This window comes from Notechis scutatus, chromosome 1, assembly GCF_049901735.1.
Source record: "Notechis scutatus isolate UNSWTSFEM ecotype Mainland chromosome 1, rNotScu1.2, whole genome shotgun sequence".
Lineage (NCBI taxonomy): Eukaryota > Metazoa > Chordata > Lepidosauria > Squamata > Elapidae > Notechis > Notechis scutatus.
The window spans coordinates 109,018,034-109,035,426 of record NC_142009.1 but is presented as its reverse complement, the minus strand read 5'-3'; the positions used below and the strand labels follow the sequence as shown (position 1 = coordinate 109,035,426).

The window sequence follows — 17,393 nt, the reverse complement described above, 5'->3', positions numbered from 1 at the left end:
GTACCAATGCAGAGATTTTTAGAAGGACTTGGATCTTTTGTTGTTGTTGTTACTTTGTGCTTGTTTCCTAACTTTTAAATTGCATAGAATGTGATTTAAATTGCATAAAAAGCTGCTTCTAGAATTTCCACTTACATAAATCATGTTCACCATTGTAATGTCAGGATTCAAAAGATACTTGGCTCTCACAATGGTTTCATATTAGTCTTAAAAGCACTTTTAAATACAAGTCAGTAAATCATTTTGAGGCCTCTGACGTTTTTTACAAATCTACCACATGAGTAGCAACTCCAGGTGTTTTAAACACTGCATGATTTTGTTCTACAACCCATTTTAAGCAGTAGAATTATTCCTCTTTTTAGTTTGGAAATGTCATCACAGGAGTCCCATTTACATCTAAACGTGTGTTATCTCTTTTAGTACCAGCTTATGGTCTCTAACAGTTAAGAGTAGTTTTACAATTTTAATGTTTTGTTTTATTGTAAAGTGAGTTGGGATTAATTTGTATGGAGGACATTATAGAAGTTAACTCTGTGGTTGTGTTGTGATGACAAATTCAGTAATCTCTAGGCTTCCAATTGTTAATTAATTCATTTCACAGCTCACTAATTTTGTCAATGAATAGAAGCTACTACTTCTGAGAAGGGATGCAGAGTTATACTCACATGCAGAAAGAACAAACATGCAATGTCTGTGGAAAACAAAGTATTAAATGTATGTATGTGTGTGTGCATGTATGTATGTTTGTGCATACATGTATGTGTGTGCATGTATGTATGTATACACACACATACATATAAAGGTAAACATTCCCCTTACACATACGTGCTAGTCGTTTCTGGCTCTAGGAGGTGGTGCTCATCTCCGTTACAAAGCCAAAGAGCCAGCATAGTCCAAAGATGGCTCCGCAGTCATGTGGCCAGCATGTCTAAACACTGAAGGTGCACGGAATGCTGTTACCTTCCCACCAAGGTGGTCCCTATTTTTATACTTGCATTTTTACATGCTTTTGAACTGCTAGGTTGGCATACATATACATATACAGTACACACACACACACGCGTGTGCGCACACACACACACACACACACACTCACACACACAGAGTCTGATGTTTCAAACAAAACAGTGCATCATCTCTCCAGTTTTCTTTAAATGCCTTTGCTGGGAATATTATTGAATATAAAGTGTAGCATAAAATCCTTAAAATTAAGCATTATCTCACCTCAGCAAGAGTTCTATCTACTGAAGAAGAATTCAATTTATTGTTCTAAAATAAGAATTTAAACAACATTTAGAAATATTGTTTAGACAACGATTTGGGGAGCAAGGGAACCTGACAGTTTTAATCCATTTCTAAACCTAATTTGAGAGGAATGGGTAAGGCCTTAAATGTTTCTGTCCCCTCACACAATTCAAACCAGATTCTTTTTCTTATTTTTCTTCTTACTGAAAAAGAAAGGAAGATGAAATTTGTAGCAATATGTACTTCATGAGGTGCATAATTTAATCATCATGTATTCTTTTAATAAGAAAACTATATTATCACTTTCTTCTGTCATAAGGTAAGGTGGAAGGAGTATGGCTTTTCTTTGACTTGCTGTGATGCAATTTCTCTGGGTCATTTTCACAGCATTGATTGTGTTCTCATTTCAGACAGATGCAGCTTTAATGTATGATGCTGTTCATGTGGTGTCAGTTGCTGTCCAGCAGTTTCCACAGATGACTGTCAGTTCATTACAGTGTAATCGCCACAAACCATGGAGGTTTGGGACCCGTTTTATGAATCTAATTAAAGAGGTAAGTCAGGAGCAAGATATGTGCCATTGTTAGTTAGAAATTCAGCATGAGCAAGTGCCTTTGACTTTGTGATGTGCACTCTTATTTTCAATCCATTCCTCCCCCCCAATTCTGTACCCAAGAAGTCCAAGCAACAAAGTGCCCAATAAACTGAATAATAAATTGGACGAAATGTTTTGCTTAGAAGTATAATTTCTAGGCAGAATGATGAACTGAATGAGTGCAAAATATAACAGCAGTGTGCAGCAATTTGATGCCAGTCTATATTACTTTCCTAATGTTTTCATTCTAAATGTTTTCATTGTATGCTCCCCAGTTTCTGAAAGGCCTACATTTTACTAAAATTATCTACATTTTATGAGCTTCAGTTTTTAGTTAATGTAAGCTTGAATTATAAGATGTACTAATAGAACAGTATAATAAATGCTGATAATCTTTTAATATGGAATGGTCATAGAATTGTCATGATACTGTTTTCAGTAGTGTGAAATTACTTTGTTTTCTGGTCTGATTATGGAATCAGTTGAACTCTGAACTCAGTATTATACACATAGTCTTCACTTATCAACTCCCTGTTTTAGTGACTGCTTGAAGTTGCAATGGTAGATAGATAGATAGATAGATAGATAGATAGATAGATAGATAGATAGATAGAGATAGATGATAGAGATAGAGATAGAGATGTATGTATGTAGATAGATAGATAGATAGATAGATAGATAGATAGATAGATAGATAGATAGAGAGAGAGAGAGAGACCATGGTGATTCACTTAATGACTAAAGGTGAAGTAAGCCCATAAGCCTATTGTGGTAATGTCCTTAACAGATAATTAATCAGAGTTGGAAGGGACCTTATAGATCATCTGGTCCAACCCCCCACCCAAGCGGGAGACCCTACACCATTTCTGACAAATGGCAGTCCAGTCTCTTCTTGAAGGTCTCAAGTGATGGCGCTCCCACAACTTCCGAGTGCAAGCTGTTCCATTGGTTGATTGTTCTCACTGTCAGAAAATTTCTCCTTATTTCCAGCTTAAATCTCTCCTTGTTCAGTTTCCATCCATTATTCCTTGTCTGGCCTACAGGTGCTTCAGAAAATAGCTTGACCCCTTCCTTTCTGTGGCAGCCCCTCAAATATTGGAAGATTGCTATCATGTCTCCCCTGGTCCTTCTCTTTACTAGACTAGCCAAACCCAGTTCCTGTAACCGTTCTTCAAATGTGATTTTCCACTTTGGGACCACAGTACTTAATCCTAGAGTTGTCAGTCCCAATTGTGGTCACTAAGTGAGGACTACCTGTATTTTATAAGGCAATGTTGGAAAATAGAGAAGTCTGCATTGGAGCCTGCAATTCCTAATGTTTAAATGGGAATGGCTAGTTGTCTCCAGAAATTGAACAAGGACCTCATTTAATATCAAATCAAGGACTGTTAATGAGCAGCCAGACCTACTCATATGTAATGTGGGCATGAAAATTCTTCCAACTTTGGCTTATTTTCTAAAATAAGCATTGAGCTTTAAAATGAACTTGCAATGATCATAACTGTGTAGGTATACAACATTTTATATAACACATTTTATGGGAACTGAGATTTTTCAACATTTTGGAAGGGCATCATTGTATTCCCACTAATTTGGAACTTCAGAAGAAGTTGGATGCATGTATATTTAAATACAAGTAATGATCCTTTTCTTCCACTCCCAATCCATTTCTATGATGCAGTTTTGATGATTTTTCATTGAATGACTATGGAAGAATTTCTGCATGTTGCACCCTGATTTCTTCCCTTCTTCTTGCTATAGGAACAGTGGCAGCTAGAATCCAATTGAATGCTTTTGTTAGCAAAAGTTATTGCTGATGTTCAATGGCAAGCAGCAATTTCTTTTTCTTATGAACACTTTGAAGGGAATAAAATAATATCTACCTGAACTAGCAATAAACTACTAGGACGGTGCTGGATTCTACCTAGGGAAAAACTCATATTTTTAATTTTCCATAGTTGAAAATGAATATTAGAGATTAATACTATGTTTTGTGAAAATAGCTTTGAATGCAATAAGGACTATGTTACACAAAGTGAAAAGATGTGTTATTATAAAACTCACAACTGGAAATATACTGAAAGACAACAACAGACAACAAAATGCCTATATTCTAAATAAGAAAATAATGAAAATGTTTCAGAGATCATCCTAGTCAGGAAGTGGTATATAGTGGGAGAAAAGGAATGGAAAGCATTGCATGTATAGATTAAAGCAAAGTTAGTTTAATTATCAGAAGAATGCCAGAAATCCAAAGAGTGGATATGGTTTATTTTATATTGGCTATGAGGAAAATGAATTAAATTTAATGAATAATTAATATTTACATTTTAAGTTATTAATTTATTCATTTCTCTTTATCTCTTTCTTGCTGTTTACATATAATTTTCCCTCTATTTTTCCTAGGCTCACTGGGAAGGTCTCACTGGCAGGATAACTTTCAACAAAACCAATGGTTTAAGGACAGATTTTGACTTAGATGTCATTAGCCTTAAGGAAGAAGGTCTTGAAAAGGTACTTAAGTTACTTCCTCACAACTGATAATAGTTCAAAAGAATAATATTTCTTATTTTTATTTATGAATTTATTTAAATTACTGGATATAATGTTCACAATTTCATTGCCTGTTTAAAAGGGTTTTTAAGTGATGTTTAGTTATGATGGCTAGATCTTTTCATTCAAATGGTATATAGAAAATTACAGCTGTCATTACATTAATAGAAAACGTGTACATCATTAATATTAAAGTAATAGAAGCTGTAATGGTACATGGGAATAACCTTGGAAGGACCAAATGACATGGGAATGACCTTCAAGAACCAAAGATTTTAATTCCAAAATAGGAAAGGGAGGTGTGGCAAATGTCTCCGAAGGAACCCTTCCTAGATTTTAAAGGCAAGGTAGGAGATACATATATTTAGTCTTGCAAGGTCCTGTTTAGATAACTTTATGATATGTAGAGAGCTAGTACTGTTGGTTCTATCTCAAAGGGCTGACAGAAGCTGGGCAGTCATATAACTGTCAGCCCTGTGATATAGGCCAGTTTAATGAATGGGCACAGCAGGGATTCTGTTAATGCTATTTATTGTTATAAGGTAGACAAGTAGAATATTTAAAACCTGTCAGAGTTTTGCTCTGTTATGCTAAACATAATGAAAGAAGAATCATTTTGAGTTTTCTCCCCTCACTTTCCCCTCTTTCTTGGGAGGAGCAATCTTTTCTCCAAGGTCCTTAATTGTTTGCTCATCCTTTCCCATTTCAGGAAAAAGGTTTATGTTCCTTTGTGATAACCATCTGCATATATTAATGCTGTAAGTTCAAAAGGATTTGCATGCCACTCTTGTAACTCTATTTTTTTTAAAAAAAAAAAAATCTCCTAAAGATACAAGAGAATAGCAGTGAGGAACTTCCATTATTTAGTATCTTTATGTACAAACTACAGATTTCCCTCTCTGTAGAAATTTGGTATTTATATGGTTGATCATATTTGTTCAAGAATTTGCTTTATAAAAAAACAAAAAGCCTACCCCATTGTCACTATAGACAATTGTGACAAAAATTTGCAGACTACCTAGGTATCTTCCCACCCAAACCTCTTTTCTGTCTTTGACAAAATCTTGTATCCAGATGAATTCACAAGATTTAGATCAATTTGAACAGATTTGGAAAAGAGCTGTGAGAGTATTAGAAAATATTCCCAGCAATTGCTGGGAATATTTAGCTGAGGAAACAGAAAATTGAAGGGGGATATGATAAAGCATGGTGACCAGATGACTTCTAGGGTTCTTTCTACTCTGTGAATCTATGATTCTTCAAATTATGTCATCTATTGAGTAAGATTAACTTTTTTACATTAAAACCTCAACTTGCAAGTATGCTTTAGTTAATATCCTTATGTAGAACAGAGAGCTTGATTTAAAGGCCTGTCTGGCTTTGTGATTCTATTTGTTAGCTGAAGCTTTTCTGAATATTTCTATCATTTGGAGCCATACTTCTTTAATTTATTATAACCTATTTCTGATTGGTTGAATTAGTTAAGGTTTACTGAGTCATTGTTCAGCTGACTACCAACACTTTTCATTTGGGGGCAGCTTTGGAATTAAAATACTTAGGCTAAGCAAACTAACTTCAAAAAGATATGATGCTAAAGTTAATATTTTATGGAGAAATATAACTCTGGTTAAAATTAGCACCAATGCTTTGTAATCCCATTACAGCAAAGGGCATAATATGTTGGAATTGATCATATATGTTTTAGGGAGCTACAAGAAATAAAGTGTAAGAGATATGGTTGTCAAGCAAGTATAATTCTTTCCTAAATAAGTTTTTTTTAAAAAAGCCATAGAACGTAGTAAAGGAACTATTGAACAACTACCTGGAGTTTTGTGGGGGGTCGAACAGCATATAAATTTAGTTAAATTAACTATGAAGGAATAATTTTGTTGATTCACAATGCAAATATAATGAATTTTATATAGTATCCTTAATGTCTGTAGACAAAAAAGGGGTGTAAGATTTTAAACTATTAGTGTTACACAAATGTTGCATCTTATTTATTATTATTATTGTAAATGGACTAACTTATACACTAGCCAGTTATAAACCCAGGTTTTTAGAATATACTGATTTGTTGATTTATGTGTGAGTTTGTGTCTATGTGTATAAAACAAGGCTTTTTGAGATTTAATTAAACATTGTTATGCAAGCCATAACTTAGTGTAATATGTAAACCAGGGCAGTATCTCCTTCTGGAAGCTATTTTTGCATCCTCCCCCCAACCCCCAACCTCTTACTTGCAATCCAATAATGAAAGGAATATGCTGAGGAGACAGTAACTGTGAAATTTGCTATATATTATTTTTGGACAGTCAGAGCAAGATCTTAGCCACCATCTCCACTTTCTTACCTGAAGTACCCTTTGTTCAAAATAGGTTTCAAAAGAGACCCTAAAACTAACCATTCCTATTTTTTAAAGAAACATTTTAAAAATAATGCTGCTATAATCCAGTCAAAGCTTTTCAACTGCCTTTATTCTATTAAATTTACCAGCAGAAATTGGATTTCCAGGATTCAGAATGAATTCATTTCATTCTGCCAATTTGGTGTCAGAATCCAAGTGAAAATCTAATTTGGCCAAATTGTTTCTGAAGCAATATATTGAGCTCTAAAACAACGGCACCCTTGTCTGGAATACATTCTTCTTCAAAAATTTGTACTACCTTTAACTGGCTACTGCTGAATGAATTGCAGTGGTAGCCACAAGTCATCAATTTTTAAGAACAGCGGATAATTGTGATTGAATAGAAGGGAGCAGGAGTAAGTTTCCACTCCTAATTTTTTTCTGACTTGGGAGAGAAGAACGCAGTTGAGTGTCAAAATATAATTTATGAGACTTGAATGCAGGATATCTTTATGTGTGTGTATCTGAAGTTTCATAGCATTCGGAAGAATAGAAAGGAACAGATTTGTTTACAGTGAAAGATAACTTATACAGGGGGAATATTATATACCAAGTTGTTATTACTATTCTTTTTCTTTAGAGGATAGAATTTAAATGGAAAATTAAGTACTTGACATTCTATACATCCTTTTACCCCAAATGCTACACTTTGCTAGACATATTTTGAAATCCAGTGAATCACGTTTTAGACCAGCTGCTAAAATGATAGCTGAAATTGCACCATAAGAGAACAGGAGAAAGCATTTGCAGTTTTAATTTTGTCTTATCATTTTGGTTTCCTAGTGGATGAAACTTAACCTATGAATTATATGTAAGTTTTTATCCTGTTTTCTAGATTGGAACCTGGGATCCTGCAAGTGGCCTTAATATGACTGAGAATCAAAAAGGAAAACCAGCAAACATAACTGACTCCCTTTCTAATCGTTCCTTAACTGTAACCACTATTTTGGTAAGTTATCCCTCATGCAATTAGTTTTCAGAGGTTCAGCCATAGTTGAAAACTGCAGAAAGTCACAGTGCATAAAATAATAATTACCAGCATTTGTATGTCATAGTTATGTAGCAATTACTGATTAATGAATAAGCTGAAATATCTCATTAACTGTGGGATTTTACATCAACTATGAAGGTAGCAATTTTAATTTCTGTGCTATAATCTCAGTTGATTAATCTAACTTTCTTGTGATTTTCCAACATTTATATATTTAGACAGAATATGCTTTGCTAGATTTAGGAAAAAAGTTTCAGTTGGAGGGGTATATAATTTTTAAAATGCAATTAAAAATATTAATCTAGCAAATAAATTCTTTCCAAAAGCAGTAGTGATTCCTTCAGATTTCTCATTCATATTTATTTTAGATTTAATTTCAAATTTGAATAATAAAAGAAATATACATCCGAAATAACTCCTTAAATACAGAAAAATTAAGACTTTTTAAAGTTTAACTCCAGCACTTTTATTTAACCTATTTCAGTTTGATTTTTTTTTCCTATCACATTTAAGAGACTCTGTATTTCAGTTAGAGTTCAGTTGTTTCAAGCTTGAAATAGCTGTCATATGTTTGAAATGGGCTGGTCAGGTCATCATGGAAATGTTTCAAGTTTGAAATTGAGTGCCTAAATAAAAAAAAGAGGCTATTTCATGCTCAAATACATCTCATTTTTGATTGAAACAGATAAAAAATGAAACATTTTACACAGGCTTTTTAGACTGTATTTATTAGCTGTTTTATTTTTATTTGTCCTTGGGGGAGGAGTAAGTAATATGACATGACTTGAAACTTTATGTTATTATAATATAAATAAATAATATTTTACACAATTCTGTTGCACATAAACATTGTGCAATGAAGGGCACACAGGGAAAATAGAAAAAAGGAAAAACATTTTTCTTGCCAGATTTCTACTGCATCCACCAATCACTTCTTAAACTAAGCAATACTTCAATTTTATGCAGTGTTAAAAACAGAAAGGAAACATCTGAACTTGTAATAGAAGTGCTAAATAAGAAATAGAACTTGTAATAGAACTGCTAAATAAAAGTTGCTATTCCTGCAACTTAAATTCTGAACTGAGCAATTTTCTCCTCTGTCTTACTCAAAATGGTAATAATCATTTGCCCAACTGGATAGATTCCATATAAAATATCTTAATTATTTTCTTGTCTGCTTTAATTTTTATTTTTTTTTAAACTATGTTTGTACTTTAAAAAAATAATGCAAACTTGGATCCCTGTTTAAGGACTGGCTTGAAGACAATTTAAGTTCTGCATTGTCTTAACTTGCACCTTATCACTCTGATGTCCTTCAAATGTATTGAATTGAATTGCCATACTTTCACACCAGCATCTGATAATTATCATTTTTATATACAATAAAGCCGAGTTAGTGCAGCACAGACATCAGTTTAGGGAAAGCGTGCTGTTGCTATAATTCATTTATTTCTGTTCTTAAATCTACAATGTGAATGTCATTCATGTATGAAATATGCATCTCCATACTCTCCAAAATTATTCTTTTACTACAGTGAAAGTCTAACAAGAAGAAAAAAGTGTAAATTTTTCACCAGTTTTTTTTTAACATGTAACCTCTCAAAATTTATTAGTATGTATTTTGCTCAGTGGAAATATTTTGCCAGGCCTGGAAACTAAATAGACTTGGTTTAGTTTTTCAATCGGACATTGTCAGGGATTACATAAACAACAGTGGGAAGTTGAATACCCTGAAAGAACATAAAGAAGAAATTTTTGGCATACAGTTGTCAGAAATACTGTGTGGATGTTTTCCTGAAGTTACAGGGTATCGAACCTAACTTGAAGGAGACATTACTTAATATGAACAATAAAACAGATTGGATTTTTATTGAGCCACTCATCCTGTTTATATTCTGAAGAACAACAGGTTCAGAAGATCATCTTAAAGACTGGCAGGTTGGTTACAGCATAAGTCTACATGGCTGCAACACAGAAATGCTAAACTGCTTTTTATCATATCTCTCATGATAATAACTCCATAGATACAGGAATTATTTGTTTTCTTTTGGTAGTTCTGCATCATAGCAAAGTAATAGTATGGATGTTTCCTTGATAAAATCTGAAGAAAAATTCTGGTTCCCTGTAATGACATAAATAACAACTGTTGCTTAACTAGTTAGTGGTGTAGTCTTCACCAAGCACATAGAAACTCCATATACAACATTTTCATTTCAAAGTTCTTTCTATTTCAGAAATACAGTATGTTAGCCACAGACCTCAATATGGTGCATTCTATATCTCAGAAAGAAAGCCTTCAAGAATGAGTGAGATAAAATAAATTTAAGTTTATTTTAATGCTCACTATATTTATCATTATAATCTTTTCAACCTGTCCTGAAATAGCAACAAAGAAGTTTTTGTTCTTCACTGTCTTAAACTATTTGATGGAAAAAATGGCATATATTGTGAGAAGGAACATGCCAGCAGCAGAAGAAAAGTACCTTGTAGGGCCTGGCATCAGTAAAGGAGGAAGAAATGCTGCTTATGGATGGTGAACATATATGGTGTTAAGATGCTGAATGTGGAGTGGGAAAACCCAGGTTTCAGTTATCCCTTAAACATAGAAACCAGTTGGGTAATTGTGGACCATGCCTTGTCTTTTAATGCTAGGTGGAAAGTTGAAAAACATCTGGCTTACCACTAATATTGGACCAGCGTGTTAGATAACAACCTATAACCTTTAATAACAAAAGCCAGTTTGGTGTAGTAGTTTAAGTAGTTGTTTCAGGCTACAAACTTAGAGACTGTGGGTTAAAGAAATAGAAAGCACATATATCTTAGAAGGGTGCAATATCTAACTATAAACATTCTTTATGATACCACAGTTAAGTAGGCCTTTACCAGTTAGCTTTCCAAGTTGTATCTGACATCTGAGTGCTGACATTCAAAAAGATGCCTCTGTTGAAAATCCTAGTGTGGGGAGACATACAGAGAATTGTTGCCCAGAGAAGTGGGCAAGTGTTCTGAAATATAGTAAGATATTACTAGGACAAAGTGCCTGTCCTTTATAGTTTAACAGCAAATAACAAAGTGGTAACCAGAAAGGAGAAGAGCTAATAAAATCCAAAAGAAGCCAGTACCTCTGAAATAAATTCAGTTTAGTTGGTCTCTGGGATCCACAAAACAGCTTCTCAACATGCAGAATTGAACTTTAAGGAAGTATTTTTTTTTAAAAAAAAATCCATATGTGGTTGCTGAAGAATTGGAAAGAGGATGAGATTAAAAGAAAGTGATTCCAGAATGAAAGTGGAAGTGGAATGCAGAACATTTCATTTTTAATTTGTAGTTCTTTTTCAATAGGAGGCATCTCCAGAGTAGTTTGAAGGAAGAATAAATAGATTTGGCTGCAAGTTTTTGATCACAATAAAATAATAACATATGAATTGTGCCCTTTGAAAAAGATGTAAACATTATCTTTACTGCCTTTTTGGTCTACTCCTTTGGCTGGTTGATGACTGAATTTGCAGCTTCTAATGCCTGGGCAATTATTCCACACCCATCTCATAACCATGGAAAACATAATTAGGAATCTCAATACCAAGGTTCCAGAGCATATCTCTCAGCAAGATAGATCAGATGATATACTTTCTGAGGGCTTGGGATTCCTTCTGGCCGAGTCTTGAGGAATTCCAGATCTTCTTCAGAAGAAGAATATTCCATATTAAAGATGAAAGAAATAACATATTGTCCATTTTCATGACTAAGTTACATTCTGCCTCTTGCTACTTTAGTTGGCAAATACTTTTAAAACTCCTTATGAAGTTTCGTACAAAAATTCATGCATATTTTTATGGACAGTTCTCCTTTTTACCTTTTTTAAATCAGGTGCATACTTTCATTAGAAATATGCATTCTTTGCACTCACTGAAATATATACAATTCTTCTAAACTGGGATAAGAGCAAACATTATATATATATATAATCATTCCCCCTTGGAATGCAAGCTGCACATGCTTCTTTTTGAAGCCTATGGTAGCCTTACAGGTAAAGCTTGCTATCAGTTCTGTACTCTTTTTTTTGACAGAATGTTTTTGCAGTAATTCTAGTATGGGTTCTTGGACTCTAATCACTTCTTCAAGAAAATTGGTCAGACAAACAATTCCAAGTGTATCTTTGATTGTGTCTAGTCTCTGAGGGATTCTGCTGGGCTATACTATCAGTATGTGCTGACAAGATGACCAAGTCTAAATAATTTTCTTTGCTGCAACTCTGAAAGGTGTTGGAGTATGAAACTTTCCTAACTTATTATCTCATCTCAAAAATATATTTGTCCTGGTACAGGCAAGTTACCTTGTATTAGGCCACATGCAACTTTTTAAGAATATTGAATTCTTTTTATTGAAATGATTTTCTCCCAATATATTCTAGTTGGAAATATAGCTTATATTATTAGAGTATTAGAAATCAGTAGGATTTAAAGCTCATGAGCAATTTCAAACTGAAATTCTAGGAAGAGGAGCCACAAAAAGAGACAGACAATGCTGTTCTTCCCATAGCTGCGCTTCTAAAATTTAGAGTGTAATTATTTTATATTATTTGCTGATTTGAAACTTATAAAGGAGAATAAATCTTGGATGCCATAAAAAAAATACATGGGCATTGCTTAACTCAGGGGTTCCCAATCTGTGGGCCACAGCCCACTACTGGGGCTGCAATTGGGTCATGTGAATGGTGGGCTGGCATGCATAAGGGAATGTAACTTCTGGAATGTAACGTTGTGGCTGGTATGCACGCACAGCTCAATTTGTGCAAGTTGAGATGTGCATGCATCTGCAAGCACACCAGCTTGCCACTCAAGTGAGTTGAGCTGCACATACCTGCACACTGACCCATTGCTGGTTCCCCTCTTCCTGCCCCCAGCCGGGCTGCCAAGCGGCAAAGGTTGAGATTAACTGATGCGATTGCTTGCCTATCATAGTAATCTTTTTTTGCAGAGTAAGAGTCAGCTGTATTGAAGGAAGTTGCAAAGAGAGTTTGTCGACCTATTGATTTTTATTCCTTCCAGTGAAAACCTAGGTAGAAATCAGTTGGCATTTTATGTTGGTATGTTGTGATCAACTGTGTTCCCATTATGGGAATAGATATATTATATTGGTCCACTATTGTACATAACTGTTTAGCATAATTCTATGGAAGATAGTTTCTGATTATTTTTATTGGAATAAGAGATATTCTCCATTGTTTCCATTTGCTTATTTACAAGAAACAGGTCCTGGAATATGAGTAAACATTAGAATTGATAAATATTTTGCATAAATTTTATATTATAGTCTGTATCCAATAATTACCAAAGTTGTCTGTTGTTGGGTATGTTAGCAATTCCATATATTTTGGGTTAAATATCTCCAGGAACTGGCAGGTTTAGTATGTTTTAGAAAGCAGTCACAACTGGATATTGAAAGAGATTATTAGCTTCATGTGAGTCTCAATTGCAGCCAACCACCATATTTAGCCTGATTCTTAATTTTGATTTGATGGGGAAAAGGAAAGCTATTTATAATTATCCTGACCTACTGTATCTCAGAATCTCTCTAGGGTTTCTGGTGGGTCTTTCATAACCCTAGCTGGATCTGAAACTAGAGTATCTTCTCTGGATAGTGTATGCAATATCACTGTGTTATAACTGAATGGAGGTTAGTTGTGGTGAAATTTGAGAAGAGTTTTGTACATACTCTTGTATTAGGGAAAATCTTTTGAATTTTCATGATGTTGTAAAAAGTATTTGTCTGTTAAAAAAAAATAATAATTGAATTTTATTTCCTCTCTATTTATATTCTTTTTCAGGAAGAGCCATATGTGATGTTCAAGAAATCTGATAAACCTTTATATGGGAATGATAGATTTGAGGGATATTGTATCGATCTTCTTAGGGAACTATCAACTTTTCTTGGATTTACCTACGAAATTAGATTGGTGGAAGATGGAAAATATGGAGCCCGGGATGATGGTAGTGGACAATGGAATGGCATGGTTCGAGAATTAATTGATCATGTAAGTTACTTTAGAATTCATCTTTATGAATTTATTTTCTACATGATATGTCATTTTTTACCTAACATTGTGTTATGGTCGATGGGATGAATCAGGTGTTTCTCATCCTGGTACCATCATTTGTCTTTTTAGCTACAGAGTTCTTTATTTCTATACATAGAACTGTGTATAGAAAATTAAAATTGTGCTAGTTAGCATCCTTCTTTATTTGTCGGAGAATTTTATGGACCTGGGCATTTGATATTTGTTCTTCCACAATGTGGGGTATTACAATCCAGAAATAATACTATCATGTAGTCAACAATATGTGTAGTTTTCATTTTTAAAGTTAATTGGAACTTTCTTCCATATAAATATATTGACATACTGAGATAATGGTTAGAAGTTCACCTGGGGCTGATTCTCTTATGCTATTTATGGTGTACAAGAACATTTCCATGGTAATATCCCTATTCTACAAGTCCTTTCCCAATCTAGTGTTAAGTTTCAGTTTCTCTGTTTCTTAGGGGAACTCATTTGTAAATTAACATGCTTGAATGCTTGAATAGTTAAGTGTGCATGATTGTGTACTTCAGGAACTTTGGGAACAAAGCATTTTTTATATTATACTTACTTCTGTTTCCAAGTGGAACTCATATAGACTCTTCACAATGTGTGGTATTGCTTTTCATTAGCATGTTCTGAGAAATGTCCTGCTTCTTCCATTTAAAATATCATCTATAAAGTGTTAGATTAGACAGAAATATCAATGTATACTGAAACAGCAGGGTAATTCAATGTGAGTCAAAACAGATATCATTACAAGCAATTGTTTATAATCGAGTAAGTCAGGCATCCCTTCCCTTCATTGCTTTTAAAACATATTCTCTCAGTAGGTGGTACCAATTGAATCTGGTTTCCTGGAAACAAAATTTAGTCCCCTTGAAAATTAGGTAATTGTCTTCAGCTTTTTTGTGTCTTGTCAGATTTACCTTTGCTTTAGAAAAACACTCAGTAGCAAAAACACTGGTAATAAAAGAAGGATTCCTTAGAGCTGTTGCTATTTAATACAACAATAAAAAAGAAGTGGTTCTGTCATTCAAATAGATACTTTTCATTTGAAATAATGGAATTGTCTTAAGCTTATTATTTTTGATGGGGCAATCAGTTACTTCCTTAGAGGCTTTAAAATCTCATTAGATCTTCCTACCATTTGAAACTTCTTTTTCAGTTCTCCATCCAGTTATTCCTTAGATTCACATATTATATATAGTCTCCTGTCAAACATATTATCTTGGATTCTTAATTTTAAGCTATACTATATAACCAAAGAGAATTAATATAATATTTAAGGTAATATAAACTGTGTTTGATGTTGGCTGGAGTTGAGATAAGCTGAATCACGGCATATCTGAAGGGGCTCAGAGTGAGAGAGGCTGCATTCAAATATAAATTATAACTTTGTCCACATTTTCTATAGCAAAAATAGTACAAATAATTTCTTTTCAAAGGTCAAACATAAAAAACAGTATATCTTCTTTTCCCCCTTTTTTCATTTGAAAGTTACAAGCAAAAATAACCTCCTTTAGCATTTAGCTCCCAAATGCCTACATACATATTCTAACATGGCTTTTAGACAGTAATAACTGCAAGCTACTTTCAGAAATTAATTCTAACTTTGAAAAATGCCATCCTACAGGTGAAACTCAAAAAATTAGAATATCGTGCAAAAGTTCATTTATTTCAGTAATGCAACTTAAAAGGTGAAACTAATATATGAGACAGATTCATTACATGCAAAGCAAGATAGTTCAAGCCGTGATGTGTCATAATTGAGATGATTATGGCTTACAGCTCATGAAAACTCCAAATCCACAATCTCAGAAAATTAGAATATTGTGAAAAGGTTCAATATTCTAGCCTCAAGGTGTCCCACTCCAATCAGCTAATTAAGCCATAACACCTGCAAAGGGTTCCTGAGCCTTTAAATGGTCTCTCAGTCTGGTTCAGTAGGAATCACAATCATGGGAAGGACTGCTGACCTGACAGTTGTGCAGAAAACCATCATTGACACCCTCCATAAGGAGGGAAAGCCTCAAAAGGTAATTGCAAAAGAAGTTGGATGTTCCCAAAGTGCTGTATCAAAGCACATTAATAGAAAGTTATGTGGAAGGGAAAAGTGTGGAAGAAAAAGGTGCATAAGCAGCACGACCGTAGCCTGGAGAGGTTTGTCAGGAAAAGGCCATTCAAAAATGTTGGGGACTTTCACAAGGAGTGGACTGAGGCTGGAATCAGTGCATCAAGAGCCACCACACACAGACGGATCCTGGACATGGGCTTCAAATGTCGTATTGCTCTTGTCAAGCCATTCCTGAACAACAAATAATGTCAGAAGCGTCTTACCTGGGCTAAAGAAACACATAACTGGTCTGTTGCTCAGTGGTACAAAGTCCTCTTTTCTGATGAGAGCAACTTTTGCATCTCATTTGGAAACCAAGGACCCAGAGTCTGGAAAAAGAATGGAGAGGCACACACTGCAAGATGCTTGAAGTCCAGTGTGAAGTTTCCACAGTCTGTGTCATGCCCCTGGTGGAGACTGACTCTGAGGAAGAGGAGGAACAGCCAACAGGGAGTGGGAGTGCGGCTCCAGAGGTGCTGGAGGAGGCTGGGGAAGGACAGAGGCTGGCTGAGCAATCAGAAGAGAATCCAAGCCCATCCCCTATCCATCCTAGGGCACGCAGAGAGAAGAGGATCAGGGAAAAACGAGGTCTTCTCAGGAGGAGTTTACCATGATTCTCCTCGTGGCTTGCAGCTGGGAGCTATGTATATAAGTTTGTAACTGCGTAGTCAGAGTTGCTGGGGTCAAAGTTTAATGTTTCCTGTGAAAGAGGTTTATCTTTGTTGGCGTTCTTCCCATGGACTCTTCCTGTTATCTTCCTGGAGTGTATGATTAATTATCTTGGCTTGCTTCGGAATTCTCATCAATGTGGTTTGTTTTGGTTTTCTTTTTCCCTCATTATTTACTTTTGTGACTTTAAACTGTGCCTAACAAAACAGTGAAGTTAAGTCGAAGGCATTACCGGACTTGAATGTATGTTTTGGGTTTTGGGTTATTTTGAGAGACGATGGGTCATCACAGTGTGTTGATTTGAGGAGCCATGTCATCTGCTGGTGTTGGTCCACTGTGCTTCATTAAGTCCAGGGTCAACACAGCCGTCTACCAGGAGATTTTGGAGCACTTCATGCTTCCTTCCACAGACGAGCTTTATGGGGATGCTGGCTTCATTTTCCAGCAGGACTTGGCACCTGCCCACACTGCCAAAAGCATCAAAACCTGGTTCCATGACCATGGGATTACTGTGCTTGATTGGCCAGCAAACTCGCCTGACCTGAACCCCATAGAGAATCTATGGGGCATTGCCAAGAGAAAGATGAGAGACATGAGACCGAACAATGCAGAAGAGCTGAAGGCCACTATTGAAGCATCCTGGTCTTCCATAACACCTCAGCAGTGCCACAGGCTATAGCTTCCATGCCACACTGCATTGAGGCAGTAATTGCTGCAAAAGGGGGCCAAACCAAGTACTGA

At 35.0% G+C, this 17,393-nt stretch overlaps 1 protein-coding gene and 1 long non-coding RNA gene across 2 annotated transcripts in view; one reads left to right on the top strand and one right to left on the bottom strand.

The window, feature by feature from the left end:
* GRIK2 (glutamate ionotropic receptor kainate type subunit 2) overlaps positions 1 to 17,393 on the top strand; it is a 506,307-nt gene that overhangs the window by 301,895 nt on the left and 187,019 nt on the right. Inside the window, exons 7-10 of the mRNA XM_026666609.2 lie at positions 1,656 to 1,799; positions 4,247 to 4,354; positions 7,636 to 7,749; positions 13,619 to 13,825. Of these exons, the coding sequence (XP_026522394.1) occupies positions 1,656 to 1,799; positions 4,247 to 4,354; positions 7,636 to 7,749; positions 13,619 to 13,825 (573 nt within the window). The remainder of the gene's footprint in view (positions 1 to 1,655; positions 1,800 to 4,246; positions 4,355 to 7,635; positions 7,750 to 13,618; positions 13,826 to 17,393) is intronic.
* On the bottom strand, positions 8,259 to 16,597 carry LOC148132934 (uncharacterized). Its single transcript, XR_015745277.1, has 3 exons — positions 16,208 to 16,597; positions 14,439 to 14,542; positions 8,259 to 8,417 (listed from the first exon to the last, which is right to left on the bottom strand). It is a non-coding gene; the product is annotated as an uncharacterized LOC148132934 (long non-coding RNA).